General features: G+C 45.6%; 1 protein-coding gene across 2 annotated transcripts; it reads right to left on the reverse strand.

Annotated features, from left to right (window-relative positions):
* Positions 1-587: 587 nt before the first annotated feature.
* SOWAHD (sosondowah ankyrin repeat domain family member D) lies at positions 588-10,996 on the reverse strand. Of its 2 annotated transcripts, none has more exons than XM_069612700.1 (2): positions 10,758-10,996; positions 588-9,872 (listed from the first exon to the last, which is right to left on the reverse strand). In XM_069612700.1, the coding sequence occupies exon 2, from the start codon at positions 9,750-9,752 to the stop codon at positions 8,520-8,522; it is 1,233 nt and encodes a 410-aa protein (XP_069468801.1). In that variant the 5' UTR covers positions 9,753-9,872; positions 10,758-10,996; the 3' UTR covers positions 588-8,519. The 2 variants fall into 2 exon arrangements, with proteins under 2 accessions (XP_069468801.1, XP_069468800.1); XM_069612699.1 differs by having other exon boundaries at positions 588-9,944.
* Positions 10,997-21,866: the final 10,870 nt, after the last annotated feature.

Genomic DNA, 21,866 nt, shown 5'->3' on the forward strand with positions numbered 1-21,866 from the left:
CTGATTTATTAGCATTCTGGAGCTTGTAGGCTTCCATTCAGAATGGGGAAAATAAAGCTACAATCAAAAATCATTTTACCGCCACTTTTTCCACTCCACAGGACTTGGAAAATGAACACCTATGATTGTAACTTTATTGGTAGCAAGCAGATTTCAAATCGTTAATTGTGGGAGAGATGTATACTTTTCCAGACACATAGTGCAAAAGTGAAGTGAAAATGCGATTTTGCCTATGTTTTGCTATTTACTTTTCCAGTACTTTGTGGAAACAATTCAAATTGCCTGTAGGGGCCCCTTGGCAAAGAAGTGCAAACACTATCAGTCCCATCTATGCAATTTAGGATTTAAAACAAAATTGCCCCAATACTCTTTTTAATCAACATGATTTTACAATGAAGAACACATTGCCAGGATGGTTTATCATGTAACTTGTGCATTTCTTAAAGTAATCTGTATAAAAGTGAGTATTATTATTTGTTATTGTTTAAGGCTTATTACAAATCTTTACCAAAAAGTGAGCAAAGTAAGAAAAAGAAACTAAAAAAATGGAAAAAGAAAAGTAAATAGAAAAATCGAATACAGAAACGTACAAAATAAACATTTTTATTTTCATGGCTTACAATCATTGGTATAATAGTGTGCAATTCATAACAATACAAAATATTTTCCTATAAATCATCCATATCTCTTAAAGTTTCTTTTATATACATATTAACGGCTCTGGTAAGCAGGGTATAAGTACCATTTCAATGTCTGTACAAAAGTGACTTGTGTGTATTTAAAATCAAACTTCAATACATATTTGTACACACTTTAGCTGGTAAGATGTGTGGTCAAGTACCTAAATTTCAGGCAATGCTGACATTCTGGCTTTAACACTTAACCAAAGTGTGTAATCCTGGGAAAATCATTTTGTCTCACTGTGTGTTTCCTGCCAAAATTAGGAGCCGCCACAAGTGATCCAGTTTGCAGTATGGTTTAATAGATGGACAGTGCAGGGGTCAGGGCCAGCCAAGGAGACATACACACATCTTTCTTTGGAAAATATATGGCCACATTTATTGATCAAAATTGTGACATTCAAAACAGAAAAGTAAACACATCAAATAAGAAGTCCTCATGAACAATTGCATATTATGAACAGTATGGAAAAAGTATGTACCAGCCAATGATTTATAGAGGGTGGCAGGGGAGCGGCGACCCCTCCTCCCCTCCCGGCCACATCCAACCGGGAGTGATGCCTGGAGGCCGACATCCCTTCAACCTCCACTGTGTACCTCCTGATCCCACTCTCACCTGCATGCAAGCACACTCAAACACCCTCAACTCAATAAAATGTTGCTGAAAAATTGCAACAAAAATACAATTTTGTGCTTCAAAATACAAATGCTTCAAAATGTCATTTGTAAGAAACTATATATCCTATTCCTTGCTTCAATATTTATTGAGGAGGAGGGGTCTGTCTTTCACAACAAAATGGCTGGACAACAAGCACCTCCTACGTGGCCTCCTGGAAGTAGCCACAGTATTCAGGGAGGTATTATTGAGCGCACACTATTTTAGATGGAATAATGACTGGCGTCCTCGTTGCTCAGCCCCTCAATTCTCCAAAGGCAGGCCAAGAAGACATGGTGGGGGAAGGGTGGGGTTGGTGGGTGTGATTGTAAATGGGAATGGTAGTCAGGGGGAGCTGATGGAAGGTGACAGGGGGTGATACTGACACACTATTTTTTCTGCTTCTCTTTGGCTCTGTACTGTTTTTTTTTATCTCAATTATTGCAGTTTGTTGAAAAAAGGTACAAGACATATTTCTTAGGGTATGAACAATTGGGATGAATCTCTCAGACTCTAGTTAAGGGCAGGATACAGCTTTCATTTTTCATTTTTGGCAAAGGTTTTCCATATGGCGATGGGAGAGCATATGGAATATGAAGTGAGTAGCCAATGGAAGGTCAAAGTAATGAGGGAGCTTATGAAAGGAAATAAAGGAGCAAATGGAAGAAGAGAGCAGAAGACTGTGGAAGGGGTGATTTTGGAAGGGATGAGCAGGTGGAACGCAAGAGCAGGTTTACCATTGGAACAAATTGAGTGAACCTGGGCAAATCACCTCATGTCAGCAAAACCTGGTGAGAGGTGAGGTGAACAGGCTGTTTCCAGCTAGAGTCATACCCCTAAAGATACAGCTCCAATAGTAGAAAAAGACCACTTAAAAAACATGTAACATTTGTTGCACTCATGACAGCGATTAACTACTCCCACCATAAGCTCCACACCAATACCCCACCTACCCGGATCATCTGTCAGCCTTGCCCAAGAATCCATTTGGCTTAAATCTGCCAGGGAGTGCAATCCCAACAAGCATCTTTATCAGATATTCAAGTAGTCTTATGGGTAAATATGTCAACTCTGGTCTTAACAACCTGGGTTTGAATCCAGGCTTCTGCACCGTATAAAGTAGCCTGACAGAATAAAGAAGTTAAGGGCAAATTAGGGGCAAATGTATTTTTCAGATCTAGGAAGAAATGTTTTGCCGGATCACGAATCGGAGAAAAGTTTGGCCCCCCTGATCACAAACCTGGCTCACCCAGATAAAAATTCCTGGAGCTGGGCCTGCACACAGCATGCAGCGTTATACCCCCTTTGTCTTTCTAACCACCCACCATTCACACATGTTAATGGATATACCGAAGACCACAGCCTTCCCCATTACCATACACAGCTGTTCCTGCAGCAATCTAACATTAATCATGCCTAACTGCGAAAGGCAAATTGGAGCAGAGCGCTCCTGAACTGGGAATTTAGGGCTCGATTCATGGAAATGTGCGTAGAAATCCTGCACGGGCCGCGCGCCGAGAAGGACACTGCACGTGCCAGCATGCAGAATGAAAAATGTGAGCCATGCGTATTCATGGAATTTACAGCGTAAAGTAACTGTAATCGCAAGTCACAGCCGGAATGCCGCCCACACTTAAAGCATAAACAGCCAGAACAGCTACCTTTGTGCACTCACCCGGACGCAAATGCACGCACCCTTCAAACAGTGTGTGGGGTCAGGGTCGGACTGGCCTATAGCGCAATAGGCCCAGGGCCGAACCAAAAACACAAAATGCTGGTGTGGGCCCGTTTTTTGGTATAGGTGGGACACTTTTTTGCCCAATGTGGGCCAGTTTGATGAGTTACTTCACTACGCGGCTAGTAGTTTTGACCAGTGTTGCTGAATAAATATTCTTTAAAATGCACAATTTGCATCACATTTGATCAAAAAACTCCCCCTTGGGTACTATTCAAACAGTGTCACAAAAGGAATGAATAGCCATTTGCATCTGTGGGCCACTTTTTCATTGGTACCCGAGACAATTTTATGGCCCAGTCGGACCCCGAGTGGGGTCTCCCGCAAGCTGGTCTGCATCCCGGGGGCCCTGCGCGGGGTCCTCCGTAACTGTATCCGGAACCTCGACAACATGCATATGAAAAATCGTAACCCTGTAATTACTCTGGAAATCTGCGTGCGAACCCTCGTAAACCGTTCCTGCAACCTGCTAAATTACGTATGCGCACCCCTAAGTTAGATCCAAACCCTGGTTGAGTACACGCACCCCTATATCCGACATGCAGCCCCACCTCTGCGCTGTGAATCCTATGCACAAGTGTACTTATGCCTGCCTTCGGGTGGCAGATAGTATGAAGGACTTGCGTGGCCTTTTCCCGGCGATCGAATCCATGAATACGTCTCATGCCACACAATTGTGGGCATGCAAGGGACTGCCTGCAGGCCGTCTCTCGGAAGGCCATTTTTGGTTTTCCACCCCCTTCCCAGCCCTCTGCGCAATCCACACCCACGCTCTGCATGGATTTTCGCGCAAGGCCCTCGACAGCTCGCAGACACGTGCCGAGCCTGCGCAAACTCCACACAAGTTGAGGAAAAGTATTGCACATTCGATTCCACGAATCAACGAACAGGAATTTGCGTGCAGAATGGTGTGCAAGTTCCCTATTTTCCACGCGAATAATTCCATGAATCGGGCCCTTAGTCTTCTAGCGATGGGAACAGTTGACCATTCTGGCAGCAGTGTTGTGTGTGACGTCTTAGGAATTAACTTTATGTCCCATTGAAATGAGCTAAAGCAAAGCTGTGGCAGGAAAATAGCTCAGCCTGCTAGGGCACCTCTATATTATTACCTGCAAGGTATAGGTGTGAATCCACATACAGAGTGACTAACAGCTTCACATTTGGAAAAGTAGAGAAATGTCGGACCCCATAGATCCAGCCCACTTCAACCACTGGGCTGCAAGATGTCCAAGAGAGAACCTGCATGGTACTAAACAGAAGGCAGAGAGACGGTACATGAACACTATTGACTAATGTAGAACACAGGGCTGTGTGTCTCCAAGGCCAACCGAGTGAAATACAGAAAGAGAGTCAAGTTTGAGTTTTTGATATCAGTGGGAGGCTACAGTCTTGTGTGTGGTTGGGTTTTCGCTACTGCTGTCCTCGTTTTCTTCTGAATGAAGTGTAGCTCACTGCAGTCACAGAGCCAGTCGCAGAGCCAGTCGCAGGGCCAGTCGCAGGGCCAGTCGCAGCAGCCTTTTTATTGAGGTGAACTGATGTTGAAGAAGTGGAGAGATTCGCTGTCCTGAAGGAGCTTAGTTTTAAGCAGGAACTGGACACACCTATGTTTTCGCAGTAAACTCCAGTAGCTTTAGGAACATGCTACCGTGGTGCCTCAACAATGTTCAGTCGTTTTGGCTTTATAACAGTGAACACAGTTGCTCCGGCTTATGGCTTTAATGGAAGGCATAAAAATCCAAATAATTCATAATAGACAACCCAAGCTCCCTTTGATTTGTGCATGACCACCCAGTGGGCACAGACTGGCTCATGTGGCACCTGTCAGTCGTTTGAAATTTTCCTGGCAAAAACACTACCCAGTTATTATCCTGTGAGTGCCTATCCCATGCCTCACAGCACACAGTGCTTCTGCATGTGCCTAGGTACATAACGGCACTGGCGCAACACCATTGAGCTGACTGGGTTTCAGCACCCCCCCACCCCCGAAATTTTGGGCTATGTTGACCTGACTTGGCTGACTTACATAGCCGTGGGTGGACAGAACAGGACACAGATGTGGAATGGCGCCTGGGCTTCGCTGTTAACTAAGGCCCTGTAATAATTACTAGCGTGAAGCATTTCACTGTTAGCAACTGCATTCATATGCATACATTTTTGTGCAATTGAAATTGTGATGTGGGGTTAGTACTTGCATGCCAGGGGAATGACTGGAAGAGGAGAGAGGGGACAGGAGACGGTTCATGCTCACAGCAGTCCTTAAGTGCGTGCTTTCCGACCTAACAGAGAGTTCACCGCTTGTAACATTAAAGTTGCACTACAATAGTCTCATTAGAATGCATAGAGAAGTTAGATGCCCCCACGCAGGTGAGTTTGCCCCTCCCCCACCATCTCTGAAGTTAGTGCCTCTCCTAACATTTGAAGGCTCAGAACCCCCACTACCCACTCACCCCAAGACGTAGCTTTCGTTGCGCCCCTGCATAACGCCTGTGTGGAAGAACCCCATGCAACAAGGCATGCATCCTCTGAGTCCACCGGACTTGTACTTTGGGGAATTGCGCACAAGACAGATGCAATCCATCGAAACGGTGGATGAGGATTCTTCCAGCAATGCAGAAAGGACTGTTGACATGGCAGATCTCTGCTGTACTGGACAGTCTCGGGAGGATAGCTTAGGGGCAACGTGCTGGCCTTGCAAGGGAGCACCACAGGTTCGATCCCCAGGTCCGCACTTAGAAACCTCTGGGTATTGTGTGTTATAAATGACATATCATATCAAGTCTGGGATTCAGAATGCGCCTCCTGTTGTAAAGCGGTTTGCACTGTAAGCAATAAAACATTTAACAAAAAATGTTTTATGAAATAAAAAATCTAAGGTGATTTGTGGACACTGGGCCTCAGGAATTGATTTAATAATTCGTTGCAAATAACAAGAGCAAGCTTAACTTGATCCAACTCCACAGCAGAGGAGGAAACACTGTGCCCTTCATTGAGGAGCAGGCCTCAGGAATGTCTATGGGGATCATTTGGAGGCGGGTCTAGGGGGTGCAGAACGTACTGATTGCAAATGAATAGCAGATACAGTGGGCCTGATTTACAAAGCATTTGTCAAGGGGCTTGTGCCATAATAAAGCACTCAATCCGTGCGATCTGCCTGGATTTGCTGTCTGGGGGGTAGGGGCCAAAGCGTGCAGTGTGTCCCCCCTGACCCAAAAGTTCTATGCTGCAAATCTACATACATCTCCTGCAGTGAATGTTTATGTGAGTGGAGAAGCTCGCTTTCGTGTTAGCGCCATCTTGCAGGCGGTAATAACATGTGTCTTACTGACAGGGTGCAAACATGCACGGAAATCCAGGCCTTTCTGAACGTTTGTGTTCGCGTTATATCGCTTCATAAAACAGTCAAAACCCCACATAGCAGTCCGCGGACATGCGCGTGATAGCACTCTTATTCTTTCTGTGACATTTGCAGGACATGCGCTGTCGCCCTATATGTTTAAAGGGAACTTATTTCTGAGTCTGATTCGTGACAGGTAATCCTGCATAGTCATACGTGCTAAATACATGGTTTTAGCTATTCTTTACAAAGCATGGGAAAGTTCCAAAAGCAGCAGCAGCTGGCTGCGTCTAGTCGAATTTGATTCTGTCTTTTATTTTCGGCAGTTAATATATTAAGGTTTAGGGGTTTTTACAATCATCATACCATAAAGGAACAGAAGACCCGGCTCACAATATTGTAAACACCACAAACTCTGTCAAATAAAAGAACTGAAACTTCGTCTGTGGGGCGTGCCTACATTTTATAGTGGTGAATTAAATGTCTTGAAAAAAAAAAAAGTGAACACATGCACCCAAAAAATGCTACTGCAAATCACAGGCGTCTTCGGTTCTTTTCTGCTCCATAAACAGGTTTCACATTCATCGCGTGTTATGGAGTGCATTATACTTTCGGTGCGTTTTTCACCTGGAAAAGTCTGGGAGCTCAAACGACTAGCCTATGTGGGCATCATTCACGCAGCTGATATAGCAAATCCCGCGAGGAAGGAACATGGAATGGGATTTTGAGGGGAACGTGTTCCAGGCTGGCAGCAACCCCATTGTCTCTGTCTATGCATATCACCACAGGGCCTAGTCATGAACCCAGATGCTCCCAAAATGTTCTGGACAATTACATTTTACATTTGATATGATATGGCATTTATAACGCGCCTATACACAAGTGTTTCAAGACGCGACGAGGCAAGAGGGGGGAACAGAGGGAAGACAGACAACGATCCTACTATGCCAGGTGTCATTCAGATCACGCAAGGGCAAGGGAAGGGCATGGGTGTAATTTTGGGGGGGACCAGGGTGTTTGTCCCCCCCAACTTTCATGGCACACAATTCTGTCCCCATTCATTTGGCTGGGGCACCTTTTCTTCAGATGTTATGTCCCCACCCCCAACATTTTCAGCAATGTTACTCCACTGGGGAGGGGGAAAGGAAAAAGTGCGGGCGGGGGGAGGGGAGTGCAGTACATGGGATAATAAAATAAACAAGATAAATAAAAAACAGCCAGCTGGTGGCAAGTGCAGGGTGAGTGCAGACATAAGTGCTGGTGGGGGGACTGTGGGGATACAGAAAACAGTCCCCAGGTGCAGGGGTTGCCAGGGAGGCAGTGCAGGCGTGCAACTGGCAGGGCTTGGGCCCGAGAACAGATGGTTGGCCAGGTAACCAGTGCAGTCTCAGTATCAGCCAGGAATTCAGCAGGGGAGAGGGGGAGAGAGAGCAGAACCAAAGAGGTGCTTCCGGAACCGAAGATGGTTCTCCTCAAGTTTCAGGGAGGCTGTTCCAGAGGGCGGCCCCAGCCAAAGACATAGATCTACCACCAACTCGTTGCTTGGAGAAGCAACTGACTCTGAGGGAGCAGGAAGAGGGCCAAGAGAAGCTGGCCAGAGAGCTACAGGAAAGAAGGGAGTGGGTGTGCCGATGAGGAGAATCTCAGTCTTACTGGCATTAAGGCAGAGATCATTGGCGGCACACCACTCCTGGATAGCAGACAGTCGGAGATGAGGGACGGAGAAGAAGTGGCCGAAGGTAACCTGAAAATGAGCTGTCATCCGCATAGCACTGAAAGTTGGGACAGAGAGCGGCAATGCGGTGGGCCAGGAGGGCCAGTTATTGGTTGAATAGCCAGGGAGAGAGTTTAGACCCATGGGGGACACCACAGGTATAGAAAAAGATAGAGAGGAAGGACCCAAGTTGGACCTGGGAGTGTCGGTCAGAGAGGAAGGAAGTCAGCCATGCCAGGGCCTGACCGGTGATACCCAGGTTATCACGGAGACAATTTAGCAGGATGGCATGGTTGACAGTGTCAAAGGCAGAAGAGAGATCAAGCAAGATGAGGACACAGGGGGTCCAGAAACAGAAACAGAGATTTCAGCAGAAACAAATAGCTAGCCTTCGACACAGTTCACCATTCTGAAGAAAGGTAGAGCTTAACACGTCTGAAGAGGTTAATGAACGGCGAGATGGTGGCCGGCAAGCCACTTTTCCTTTGCTGGCCTCCATCCACCTCATCCCCTCCCTGTGCACTCCTGGAGGCCCACTTGGAGGAGCGGCTGTTGTTGTTCTTGTTGAAGATGGCCAGGTTGGTCACCTTTTCCTCCTGGGCTCCAGATAGTTCCTTAATTTGGGCAGAGGCGCTCTCTTGCAGATACTGCCAGGCCTTGCGTCCGCTGTGGTCCCTGAGGTGCACGTCCGCGCCAAAGGCCCCCACCAGCACCTTGATGAGCATCTCGTGGCCTTGCATGGCCGCGATGTGCAAGGGGGTAAGGCCGCCACTGGCTCGCGCGTTGATGTCCACTGGCAGGCCATGAGCTTCAGCAAACTGCATCAACTGGATAAAGTCCTCGTGTTTGCCATGCTTAGCCAGCCAGTGGATGGCCGAGTAGCCAGTCACAAAGTCCCTCCAGGAGAGCAGACTGGGGTCAAAGGTCAGGGGTCCTATGATGCTGTCATACTGCCCCTCTGCCACTGTAAGCATCCATTCGTGCTCCAAGGGGTCCAAGGCCAAGGGGGCGTCGCTGATAAAGTCTTCGGAGTCCCAAGGGGCCTGGGAGCAGGGCTCTCCCTGGGATGCAGCCCCCTCGGGGCAGACTGAAGCGCCCTCGTTGTGCGGCTGCACAGCGGTGCGACTGCCTGCGTCCACACACACTGCACCAAAGCTCGCCACAGAGGCCGCCAATTCCTTTCTCCGTGCCTCTAAGGGGGCATCACTGCTCTCTTTTTCAGTAGCGGTACTCCACATGGCCCGCAGTGGCAGCGCCCCCGCGCCCGCCAGAGAAGCCTCCTTCAGCAGCCGCTTGCGCCTGCTGCTTATGCTGCCCCCTGGGGAGGGTATCCTTCCGGCGGCCACCTGAGGGGGGCCCTGCTCCCCTGCTGCCAGAGCCCAGGCGGCTGGCAGGCTTTCCCGGTGCCACCGTGTCGAGTGCCTTTCCGTGCGGCTCCGCTGCTGAGGCCTGCGCAGACGCCCAGTCTCCGGGGACTGCTGTGGCGACCACTGGGCCTGCAGGCCCCCCGCTGGCGCCCCTCTGGGCAGCTCCCTTCTCTCCCAGCGGGCCGCTGCGGGTCCCTGCGCCCCCGCTGCTGAGCCATACGCCTCCGTGGTAGCTTCTTCCTGCCGGGCCTCCTTCTCTGCAGCCATGGCTCCCCGCGGGACTCGAGTTCAAGGGCAGCCGGGATCCGCAGTGACCCCCGGGCGCGGCTTCTCATGCCCTGCTGCGGTCGCTGCACCCGGCCTCCTCCGCAGTCTGCATGGGGAACACTGAAAGAGGAACTTGCTTTAGTTTCCGTGAAACTCTTTCAAAATCCACTCTAACAGCCACGCAGTGTCACCCTGAACATCAAAAAAACGAGAAACACAAAACATGGGAATTATAACCAAAGTACACGCTTACAGTCACGATACGTGCTCATAGTTATACTGCGCCTTTACAGAAAAGTCCAGTAATGTACACGTAAACATTGGCACGCAATGCTGATTGAGCTATTTCCTTGTAAGTCGCCTACACCGCCCCAACACTGCTTCAAAGCGCTTAAAAAAGAAGGTGAGGAAAACAGTGTGGGGGGGGGGGGCATAATTTGACTCGAATGGGGGAAAGGGAGACGTGACAGGGGGGAAGAAGCAAGGGGCAGTTTAAATGTGATACATTGGAAAAGAAACGTTGGGACATGTAACCGTTTGGATCAATGAAGAGGGGAGGCGTTGCTAGGGGGTGGCTAAGGGGGCTATAGCCCCTGGTCTTTTGGTTGTAGCCCCGGATAGAATCTCAGGAGCTACAGCCAAAAGACTAGGTAGCCCCCAGTCCTGACAGTTCCGACATCACCGTAGCCCTGGGTCTTTTCCAAACCTAGCAACACCCCTGGGGGAAGTCTACTAAAAAAGAGGGTGGGCAAGAATGCAGTTCCAATCCATATTACAAACAGGGCGTGTACCAGGGACGGAATCCGAGCCCCTCCTATGCATTCAGGGGGGACGCAAAGCCACCCGAATAATACACATAGGCGTGCCCTCCCTACAGACCAAGGTCTCAGCGGAAGGCGGCTGTCCAGGTGCACTCGCCTGCTTCCTATGTAAATCACCTATCTTCAACGTGTGCGTGTGCTGTTCATTTTAGCAAAGTATCCCCGAATGGGCTCGAACTCTTACCTTTGGCGCCAGGCCCCCCTCTTGGCTCTGCAGGTCAGTCGCGGACGCGGCGTTCTTCCTGTCAGCACAGAAGTGAAAGGCGCAGTTGAATTCCTGGCTGGCTATTACGCTGGTCACAACCTGCCTGCGTTGGGCACTTGCAGAGCTGGCGTCTGCGGGGCCCCTCCTCCCTTTCCCTTTGGTCTACTTTCTCTCTTCCCCTTTCCGCATAACAGGTTGTATGGAGGGAAAAAAAAACAATACGTAGGGCGCCGCTGAATTATTCACCGAGTGTCTGAAGAGGTTTGCCTCTGAGAGCGGCAGCTGGGACCTTTGTCCCCACAGGCTTTCTGTGGGAGGGCTGCGGCGCACACAAGCTTCGATAACGCGACTTTCTCCTGTGTGTGGTAGCCATGGGAGAGAGCCTGTCACCAAAACCTGCACCTCATTTCAGCATAGCCGAAGGCTAAAGCGAGTGGGGTGGCGGGGACTCGCTGCACCGCCGTGACATCGGCTGTCATTGCTGTCAGCATGGAAAATGCTAAACACGCCATGTACATTCCCCACTGGTATAACAACGGCCAGGGCTTTAAGTGGACCAGGGCTCAACCCTGGCTGTCTCAAAATATTGCCCTTGAGTCAGGACTCTCCCAACGGACCTCCCTCAACACATTTCTTTAAAAATATAAGTGACAATACTGCTCTTTGCCAGTAGATGTCACCTTCAGTAATGTTTAGAACCACAACATCAGTTAAAGAAATGTGAATTTAGGTACTTTTCAACGAGGAAAGGGAAGTTATGAGAGAATACATTGTTTGCTTTTTGCCGCACATTGTATTAACGTATCATCATTAGAATCCCTTTAATTAGTATGCACGAATAATGGATTTCTTTCAGAAAAAAGGTGGGTTTGCATGGTATAATGACCCCTTTTCATTTGATGTTCTGTTTCATATTTAAAAATGTGTTTTTTGGTCAAAAGTTTTACAAACATTAACCATATTTAAATACATCTTTTAAGCCAGAGTGTTTGCCCTTTCATTGCACATATGTAAACTCGATTGGCTCCATTAAGTCACTCCTTTAATTACGCAGGCCACGCCTATTTCAAAGCTTTATTAGCTACTTAGGCTCTGAGGCTGCGCGAGAACCTTTTTTTTAGACCCCCACCCCCAAATATTGCATCACAACACATTAGAGCCCCCCCCCTCGATTTCTTAACCCACTTAAAGCACTGACAACAGCCCTATTTCCTTATACCAGTTAGACACACACTGTACCACAATTTCACAGAGACTCAGTACCTTGATAGTGTCCAGGCAGAGCCAGCTGAAATTGCGTCGGGGCACTCGGGAGCAAACTTCAAAATGATGTTTGGGATCTCCCTTGCATACAGCTCGGAAACAGTTTGCGGCAGCTGTAGGGTGCATATAATATAATGGAAAGATAAAGGAATGGAGGGATGTGGTGAGTAGCTGTAGATTACTATCAGACAGGTGTATTGGGCTCTTCACAGAACGAAGAAAGGCAGCCAGCGGGGTGCTGCAACATTAAAGGTCCACTGAAAAGCTATTCAGCTCTCTTTGTCAGCAAGATGCTAATGTAGCACAAACTGGCGTAAAAAGACTGTCAGCAAGGTGCTATTCATGTAGTCCGAACCAGAGTAAAAAAGCAACAAGGGAAAACACATGCTGCTAGATACTGAAAGGCCTAAGACAAGTGCCGGTCTGTGGGTGCCAGCAAAGGTAGCCTGTAACATGCTCGCTGCAAAATGTACATTTAATGTGAGTGTTTTGCTTTGGGATCAAATTGCCAGCATGGCGGCAGCAGCTCGGGGTTCCCCTGAGGCTCAAAGTCCATTTCAACTGAAAAGGTTGAAAGGCCTTGGCATTGTCCCTGTGGCCACGATATTGCTTAGTGGAGCCTGTACTCATTTGCTACATATAGGGATAGTAACAAGCAGGTTTGGATGTAGTATTTCACGATGGAATACCCTGTTTCTTAGAGCTGTACAGCTCGCTGTCACTGTTATCTTACTTAATGGCACCCAGTTCTGCGATCTCAGAGGAATGAAGTGCTGAGTCAGCCTGTTCTGCAGATTGAAGCAGAACTGTGGTAGTTGATCGACCAAGACATCATCGCGCCTGTCAGAATTCCCACACCCTGGGTGGCTCTGATTGTCCCGACTCCAAAAAGGGAATATATGTGGATATGCGCCTTCCCAATCAAGCCATACACTGTTGGTGGGGGCGACACATGGGACCTCGCATAAATGACAGGATGCATCAGCTTAATGGGGCCGTGATTTTTTCCAAGCTTGACCTGATCAAAGGATATCCTCATTTGTAACCAGACCCTGCTTTCTGAATATTAGCATGTATGCAACTCAGAAAAGACTGTTCAGATACAAACGCTTAAGGTTTGACATTTCTTGTACCAAGGAGATTTTTCAAGAAGAAATAAGCAAAGTGATCAGATACAATTCTAGATGCTTGAACTACATCAGGGACATGATATTGTTTGATGTATCTCGGTAGACATGGAGGGTGTGCATTCTTCTTGAGGAGTTCAACAAAGCAACTGTCAAATTCTATAGATGCATTTTTTCAAGCAGTGGCATAAGACCTGATGTCCAGAAGATGGATGACATCAATCCCAACACTCACACAGCTGTGGTCTTTGAGGTAATTTCTGTAGATGGCAAGCTACTGTGCAAGATACCCCAGGACTTTGCTTCAATTAATGCCCTGCTGGGGAATTCCCTGAAATTTGGTCCTGACTACGTCTATACAACTCAGTGGCAAGAGGCATTGGACATGATTAAGCAAGGGTTTCAACAAATGAATGTCTGGCTTGCTGTGACTCCGGGTTGGGCACTAAACTGTTCATACCAGTCCTGTGGGTCTAGTTGTGGTTTGTGGCAGTTTCAAGAGAGCAAGGACAATGTTGGGAAGGGGGCAGGCCCGTCACACCCGCCTAAGCAGTTTAGAGTGAGGCGAGATGCATTCAAAGCACTATGATAGGCCAGTGGACAGGGGGGGCGATGAAAGGACCACCTCCCAATATAAAGGACCCCACTTCAATATAATGAATTATAACTAACCCACATAGTGTAGCGCAGGTCGCAAGCAATATTGCTATTTTGCATAGATATCAATAATCATAGGTAGAAGGTAAGGCTTGCGTGGCGAATGCAGCATTGCATTCACTAGGCCCAAATTGTGAGACAAGGGAAAACTCAAGCCATGCCCAAGGTCCCATGAGGGCAGCCCACATTCCCAACTGCCACAATGCTTATTCATTGTTCTAAGAGTGTTGCAGAGATGTGTTTTTTTACTCAAGAGGAATGTGCCCTACAAGGCCGTGATCACAGACCGGTGCCTGGTGTGCATGTTATCTCACACTGGCCAAATCATGACCTGGCCATCCCAAGGCGACCACGAGTTATAGCCCATATAACTGACGAAACCTCAAGATCCCTAAATTCTATGGCACCAGGTGCCCTTTGACCACCAACCCCAAAGTAACATATCCTGAAATGTTCAAAGAGGAAGAACAGGGCACATCGTTGAGCGACAATTGTATGATTTGTATTGCGCGGTGCTGGGAGGGATAAATTATAGTTCACCACAATGAGGGTGGAGACCTTGGAGCTGGATGGCGTTGAAGGGAGTGAGTGAAATGTGTGTGAGAAGGTTAGAGTTCCCCAGAACCTCCTTAGTGCCGTCTTAAGGCCTGCTTGGTGCACAGTATTGTGATAAAGTAGCATTAGGTACGCGCTCTAAGTAGTGCTGTTTGCTGGCCGGAATTGCTGCCCTACGTGCTCAAGAAAACAGGAATACTGCCTGACCTTGCCTGGACACTTGCTGATCCCGCCCCTTACTACAGGAAGTGTTTATAATCTACTTCCGGTGCACATTTGCGCGCGCGCATTAAGTACACGCTCTAAGTAGCGCTGTTTGCTGGCCGGAGTTGCTGCCCTACGTGCTCAAGAAAACAGGAATACTGCCTGACCTTGCCTGGACACTTGCTGATCCCGCCCCTTACTACAGGAAGTGTTTATAATCTACTTCCGGCGCGCATTTGCGCGCGCGCATTAAGTACGCGCTCCAAGTAGCGCTGTTTGCTGGCTGGAGTTGCTGCCCTACGTGCTCAAGAAAACAGGAATACTGCCTGATGTTGCCTGGACACTTGCTGATCCCGCCCTTTACTACAGGAAGTGTTTATAATCTACTTCCGGCGCGCATTTGCACGTGCGCATTAAGTATGCGCTCTAAGTAGCGCTGTTTGCTGGCCGGAGTTGCTGCCCTACGTGCTCAAGAAAACAGGAAACTGCCTGACCTTGCCTGGACACTTGCTGATCCCGCCCCTTACTACAGGAAGTGTTTATAATCTACTTCCGGCGCGCATTTGCACACGCGCATTAAGTACACGCTCTAAGTAGCGCTGTTTGCTGGCCGGAGCTGCTGCCCTACGTGCTCAAGAAAACAGGAATACTGCCTGACCTTGCCTGGACACTTGGTATTTACTTACCTGCCCTCATTTATGTTATTATATAACCTAATATAAGTATATATTACTTATATATGTCCCTTATTCTTATTATTTCAGCTGATCCCGCCCCTTACTAGAGGAAGTGTTTATAATCTACTTCCGGCACGCATTTGCGCGCGCGCTCTAAGTAGCGCTGTTTGCTGTTAGCTGGCAGCCTGCAGCTGGTTGCCAATTACCCTAACCAATACAACTCTGGGCTAAAGAGTGCGCACCACTGCTGGTTATTGCAACGTGGTTCACACTTAAATTTCTTTTTTCTTTTTCTATGCTCTCTGTTGTTGATGCTACTTCAGACAAAGTGCTGCCATTCTATCTAGTACATGCATTGGTTTCTGTTTAGTGTGCTTTAAATTAACATCTTTAATTGCCTCAAATAGCTTGTATCGCAAATCTTTCTCTCGTAGCATCCCGTATTTTTATTTTTTTTTCACTCACATTTCAATTATGGCGAATGGACTAAGAAGCATAAAGGGTAATTTGACCACTCCCTCTTCGCTTTCTTCTAGTACCATTGACTCGCTTATATGTCATGGGAAAACTTCATATGTTGAACCGACTGTCCCTGAGGTCTCTACTATGACCTTGGTTCCAGAAGAGATGCCCATGTCTTGTAATGGCCTACATGCTGCTCAAATACATGTCTGAGCTAAGTCTCAATCTTTCAACCATACTTTGTCACATGTAACATCTCTGCCCCCCACCTTTCTCCCCTCCATTAGCCCGGAGGTGCGCAAGGCCATAGACAATTTTAAAAGCTGTTCTGAATCACCCTTGCCTTGTGAAACTGACAAAAAGCATTTTGATCTAACGATGGAGAAAATGGAGGCCCTTGACCAGGCTGTTTGCCGTTCCATCGGCACTCTGACCCCAATAGTATTCAATTCAATGAAAAAACGCATGTCCTTTCATTCGCACATGCCCAACTATCCTAAAAATCTCTTGGACATGAGTACTGAAAATGTTGACGATATAAATAAAGAGTTACCTCCATCTCCTACCACCAAAACACCTGAATCTGTGACAATACATAATCAACTTCCAAACCTTTCACCATCACACAACGAGAGCCCTTTCCAGCACTCTCCTGGTACCTTTCCGGTTATTATCCAGATTCTAGACCTTCTTGATAAAGGCCACGATCTGACCCACCTCGAATTGAAGGAGATCAAATCATCTCTCTTATCTATGTCATCAAAGATGGACCGCATCGAAGGATTCATCTTAGCAGCAGAATCTTTGAAAAATCTTAAACCTGCTTCATCCCCAAATCATTTATTGGTTACTAATCCAACCCTGAAAAATTAAAATATACAGTGTTCTCTTGCCCTCTCTCCCACCCTCCTGGTGATTCCCCCAAATGCTTTGGCAACCCCCCATGTATGTCCTTGTCAAAATGCTTCAATCGACTTAACAACAGCTATTGAAAAAATGAACATCATCATAGCGCTTCACACCTCTAAACCTATGGAACCCAATGATAGCCCTGATAGTCCTACTATCCTGGTCAAAGCACTGGAACAAATGCAGCCAGATTCTCAAATATTGGCTCCAACAGAAACGGCCACTGTCTCGGAGAGCTAAAAAACTCCATCAAAGAGCTATTAAAAGGTATGACAAACGAAGAAAAGATGCTTTGACCAAAAGTTCTTGTATTCGAACTGGCCTAATTGACCAACCACCACCTTCCATTATTGCAAAAATAACAGATGAAGATCACATTAATCTTGATCAACTTTCAAAAGAAAGTCAAGAAGCCCTAATTGTGACTATAAAATCGCCTACCAAATCGAATTCTGTCAATGAAATTGCATCTGTCAACAAAGAAACACCAAAAAAACGCAAAAGCGATTAGTAATGCGCCAATAACCAGCAAACGAAGAAATAAAAAAGACAATGTGACATCTATGTGTACGGATGATCTAACTGCACCGGCTTCGGCCACTTAATGGGAATCTGACTAATTATTTTCCGAAATCTGGCAGAATTCGTACTACTCGACATGATGATATTCTATTATTAGACTCCACTTCCACCACAATGCCTAAATCCTATAGTGAAGCCTGCAGAAATGTTAATAACTCTGCTCCGAGCTCTATTCGAACTATAGACCTCTCTAACATAGCTGACTCAGCAACAACACAGAATGCACGGGACATCGACTCACTTGCACCATTCCTGCCAGTGGTTCAGTGCTCACCTCCACAGTCAGAAAATTTGGACCCCAGCAGCATGAATGATGCTTTTTACGTCCTTTTATTAAGCTCCCAATTCAACCGAATCTTTCTTTTATCAGCAATGATCAAACGGATTACTCCGCTATTGTACGTCCTGAAATAGTAGTTAATGGAGGTAGCAAAGTGACATCCTTCACTACGTGCTCATCCACAGAATCTTTCCCTTTGCCCACATCTAATCAGGTTTTGCCTAGCGCATTACCATTTCCTGATTATAATAGCGCTCTGGTGCACGGCCCCGCGCTACACAGATCTCTTCCAGAAGTGCAAACTTCTGCAATGCTCACACACCATGATATTCTAGACATTCTGAGATTCTGAGGAAGGAACTCTATGAGAGATCTATCAAGCCTGCTCTAGATAACGAACCAACAGGCTCAACTCAGATCAGCCTGAATTATCAAGTTCCCCTCTCGAGGACATTTCTGATCCCCATATAAAATCTTATGTCCGCTTCCCTGACAAGGTACAACACATTATTACGGAAAAACCTCCCCTAATAGGCTTTGAAGGTAAACACGAATTACTTGGGATTAATCGTATCAATCGAGCCTTTCTTTTAACGCTCTTTGGTCTGATCCCCCAATTACTGATGTTTAAAACAGAAGATATCCTCCGGGTATCATTGTCCACAGAAAATAACTATCGCGCTGTCTGCTACATGTCTTCGGAAGCCGTTATGAAATATCTATGGTTTAATAGGGAAGGTATAAAAGAAGAAGGCTTGGTTCTAAGCTCAATTGAAAATGAACCAGAAGCTATTAAATTCATTGAGCATAGCTGTCCTCAACCTTCTATTTCTGATTCACGATCCGCTTCCATACTTAAAACTAATGTGGATCCAAATGCAGCTATCAATGAATTATTGAACAAAGCGGGTATCTCTCATGATCTCCCGTGGCTAGCCCCCATGCCTAATTCTCTCTTCAAAGCTAAGGAACCTAATTCTACACCATAGCCTTCTATAAAATCAACCCTAACCTTCTTATCCTGGAACTCATGTGGTTATAACAACCTTATGAAGTGGCATTCAATGTTAGATTGTGATACCCGTCCATCAATATTAATTATACAAGAAACTATGAAAACGACTGTCCTCTCGCTACCGGATTATACAACTCACTGCTTACCGGCTACACGATCGACTGTCGGTCGTCCCGCCGGAGGCATCTTGATAGCAGTTGACAATGCCTTAATGTTCAGTTCTAAGATCATTTGGAAGGCCGTTAATCTTCTTGCGATTCTGTTGACGACTAATATCCACAAGTATCGTAATATAATTATAATCTCAATTTATTGGAATCCGGTGCATTCACCTATCGATGTAATGATTACCTCGGTTGAGAATTGCCTGGAATTCGTCACACAGGAATATCAAGATATCGAGATAATACTAGGAGGCGATTTCAACTGCGACTGCAGGACCACTAGTGAGTTTAGAAGCCCTAAAAGTAATATTCTATCAAAGCACAGAGGCTCACGATGGAGGAATTTTCTAAAAGATTGGGACTTGGATATCATCATACCTGATGAAAAAGCCAACTGGTCCAAATGGTCTAGAGATACTAAAGTCTCAACGATTGACTTTATATTTGTCACCCATAATCTGCTTTTAACATTAGTGCCGTTAAAAATTACTTTGATGCCATTCGGTGACCATGCACAAATACTGGGCCAGTCCAAAATCAACTTCCCTATTCTGACAGTTGATTCTTCAACTATGTTGCCTGAAATGGATCGTCCACAGAGTTCCCTGAGATGGAGTAAAGCATTATGCATTAAATTTGTCCAACACGTAATGTTGACTATTGCCAATAGTCACATCCCAGAGGAAACCCCGCACAGTGTGATGGAGGCAATCTACGCTGCAATCATTCACGCTACTTTACTACATTTTAGTAAAAATAAAATCACTGCTACCAAACATCCTCACACATTTGATCCCCTCTGTAAAATTCAGAAACGGAATAAAAACAAGGCTCTTAGAGACTTGAAGAAAAATAACGATCTATCTCATGAGATGCATCAAGTTCAACAAAATCGTATCATGGCATTACATAAACAAAACATCAAACACATAAGGATATTTAGACATAATGAAATTAATTGTAACCTCATAAGAGCCATAACAGCCCATGATACACGTACTATCTGGCGAACCATCAAAAACAATGATAATCAATTATCACTCTCTATTCTGAATGCCATATCTGAATCTACTTGGCACACGTACATTACAACCAAATTTTGCACCCCTAATCATTTCTTGAATATCCGTACCATTTCTTTACCATATCACGATCTTCCTCGATTAAATTGGACCATCGATGACATTAAGTGGCCCATGTCAAGATTGAACTATTCTAAATCAGCTGGTCCTGACGGTTTTCCTCCCTGCTTGTACAAAGCAGATCCGAATCTATGAGCTATCCTTCTTAAAACCAAATTTCAGGCCATTATCGATTCCGGAATTATTCCCACTTCTTGGCTCTCGGCTAATATCATTCCGATATTCAAAAAAGGAGACCCCTCCTTGCCACGGAATTACTGGCCTATCGCTTTAATTGATACGGAAGCCAAACTCCTTGCTGTTCTTCTTCTTTACGATCTTGAAAAGCATATCAAAATTAATCAGTTATACTCCAAATATCAAACTGGGTTTAGAAAAGGGCTGATCGACATGACCTCAGCTTTCGACACGGTTATACGCGACCTATTATGGGCTAAACTAATTGAAGTGGGAATACCTCCGGTGCTGATATATTGGTTCATTGCCCTACACACGAACACCTCCTATAAAATCAAACTTACTTCTGAAGGACGCACCACAAAACCTATTAACACTGAAATAGGCCCAAACAAGGATGTAATCTAGCTGCTACTTTTTTCAACCTGTATCTAGCAGACCTCGACAAATGTTGGGATAAGAAAAATGTGTTCTCTGCAAAAATCGGCCTTCTTCAATTAAAATGGCTCGCATTTGCAGACAACATTATTCTATTTGATCCCACTCCTGCAGGCCTCCAACTGAAATTACAATTATTTGAGGAGTTTGCATTAGCACATAATTTAACCCCCAATCCCGCTAAGACAGCAGTGATGAAATTTGGCGTTCATAAAAAAAACAGGGAAATTTCAATGGACTATTATGCAAACTATTATTCCTGTTCATACAGATACGATTTACTTAGGGTATTATCTATCTGAAAAAAATTCCATCAAAATGTGGACTGAAATACTAAACGACAAGATCCGACCCCTGACATCACAGCTAAAAATTATACATGCAAAATACTGTAAATTCTTACTAATCCCTTTTATCGAATTCTTCACGTTGAAAATTGAAACTGTTATTCTCTATGCAGTAGATATATGTCTTGTCAACATTGGTGCAATTTTAGATCAAATTCAAGGGACATCACTGAAACGTGCAATGTCTCTTCCCATGTCATTACCCAATGCGGTTTTAAGGCACGGGCTAGGCCTAATAGCGTTATCCACTCGATGGAAATGGCGTCTTCTAACCAGCTTTGCAAAAATAATGTACCCGAAATGTAACTCTTTATATGAGGACCTTAAACAATCAATCCACTCTAGACCAACGATCCTCATGGATCATTATTTGACAAAAATACAAGCTATTTTTCATGATGCTGCCATCACAGTGGATGACGTTTATATTAGATCCGCTTATGCCAAACGCAAGTTATTTGAACTTGATTGGCGTCTAACTATTGATCACATAGGATCTTACAAACTTTACAAGGAGTATTACTTATTTACAAAGAAACGAATACCGCGATATGAGCACATTACCTTATTTCCTTGTAATTACACCCGCAAGGTCTTTATACGGTTTAAATTCGATTTATTGTATACTAAAGAAAGGACTGCGAATTGGGCTGTCCAGAAGACGGGCATTGAAAACAGGCATTGCAGATTTCCCCTGTGTACCGAACCTATAGAAACATTGAAACATTTGATTTCATATTGTCCATATTTTAATTCCCCAAGAACTCTCTTACTCATGGAATTCGTGAACATTAATTTCACTGATTGTTTACCGTTCCTTTGGGCTCGAATGATGCAAGGCAATCACAAACCTCTCATTTTTGCCTTAACCAAATTCTGTAAACTTATAGAAAAGGAATTGGACAAGCATGCTAACCGTGATTTAACGAATTGCATGGGGAACTTCACCAATTAATGAAAAGAGATATGTTATTGATGTTATATATTTTTTTCTCCCATTTTGTCTCTTTTTTCCTTTTAACTTGAATATGCTTGTTTCTATTGTAAAAATGTTCATTGAACTTTGATTTTATACTGTTTTCCTTCATA

Source organism: Ambystoma mexicanum, chromosome 5p (genome assembly GCF_040938575.1).
Source record: "Ambystoma mexicanum isolate Mex_15411 chromosome 5p, UKY_AmexF1_1, whole genome shotgun sequence".
In the NCBI taxonomy this organism is placed as follows: domain Eukaryota; kingdom Metazoa; phylum Chordata; class Amphibia; order Caudata; family Ambystomatidae; genus Ambystoma; species Ambystoma mexicanum.

Excerpts from the sequence above, each read along its gene's own strand:
- SOWAHD (XM_069612700.1), bottom strand. The coding sequence starts at position 9,752 with ATGGCTGCAGAGAAGGAGGCCCGGCAGGAAGAAGCTACCACGGAGGCG.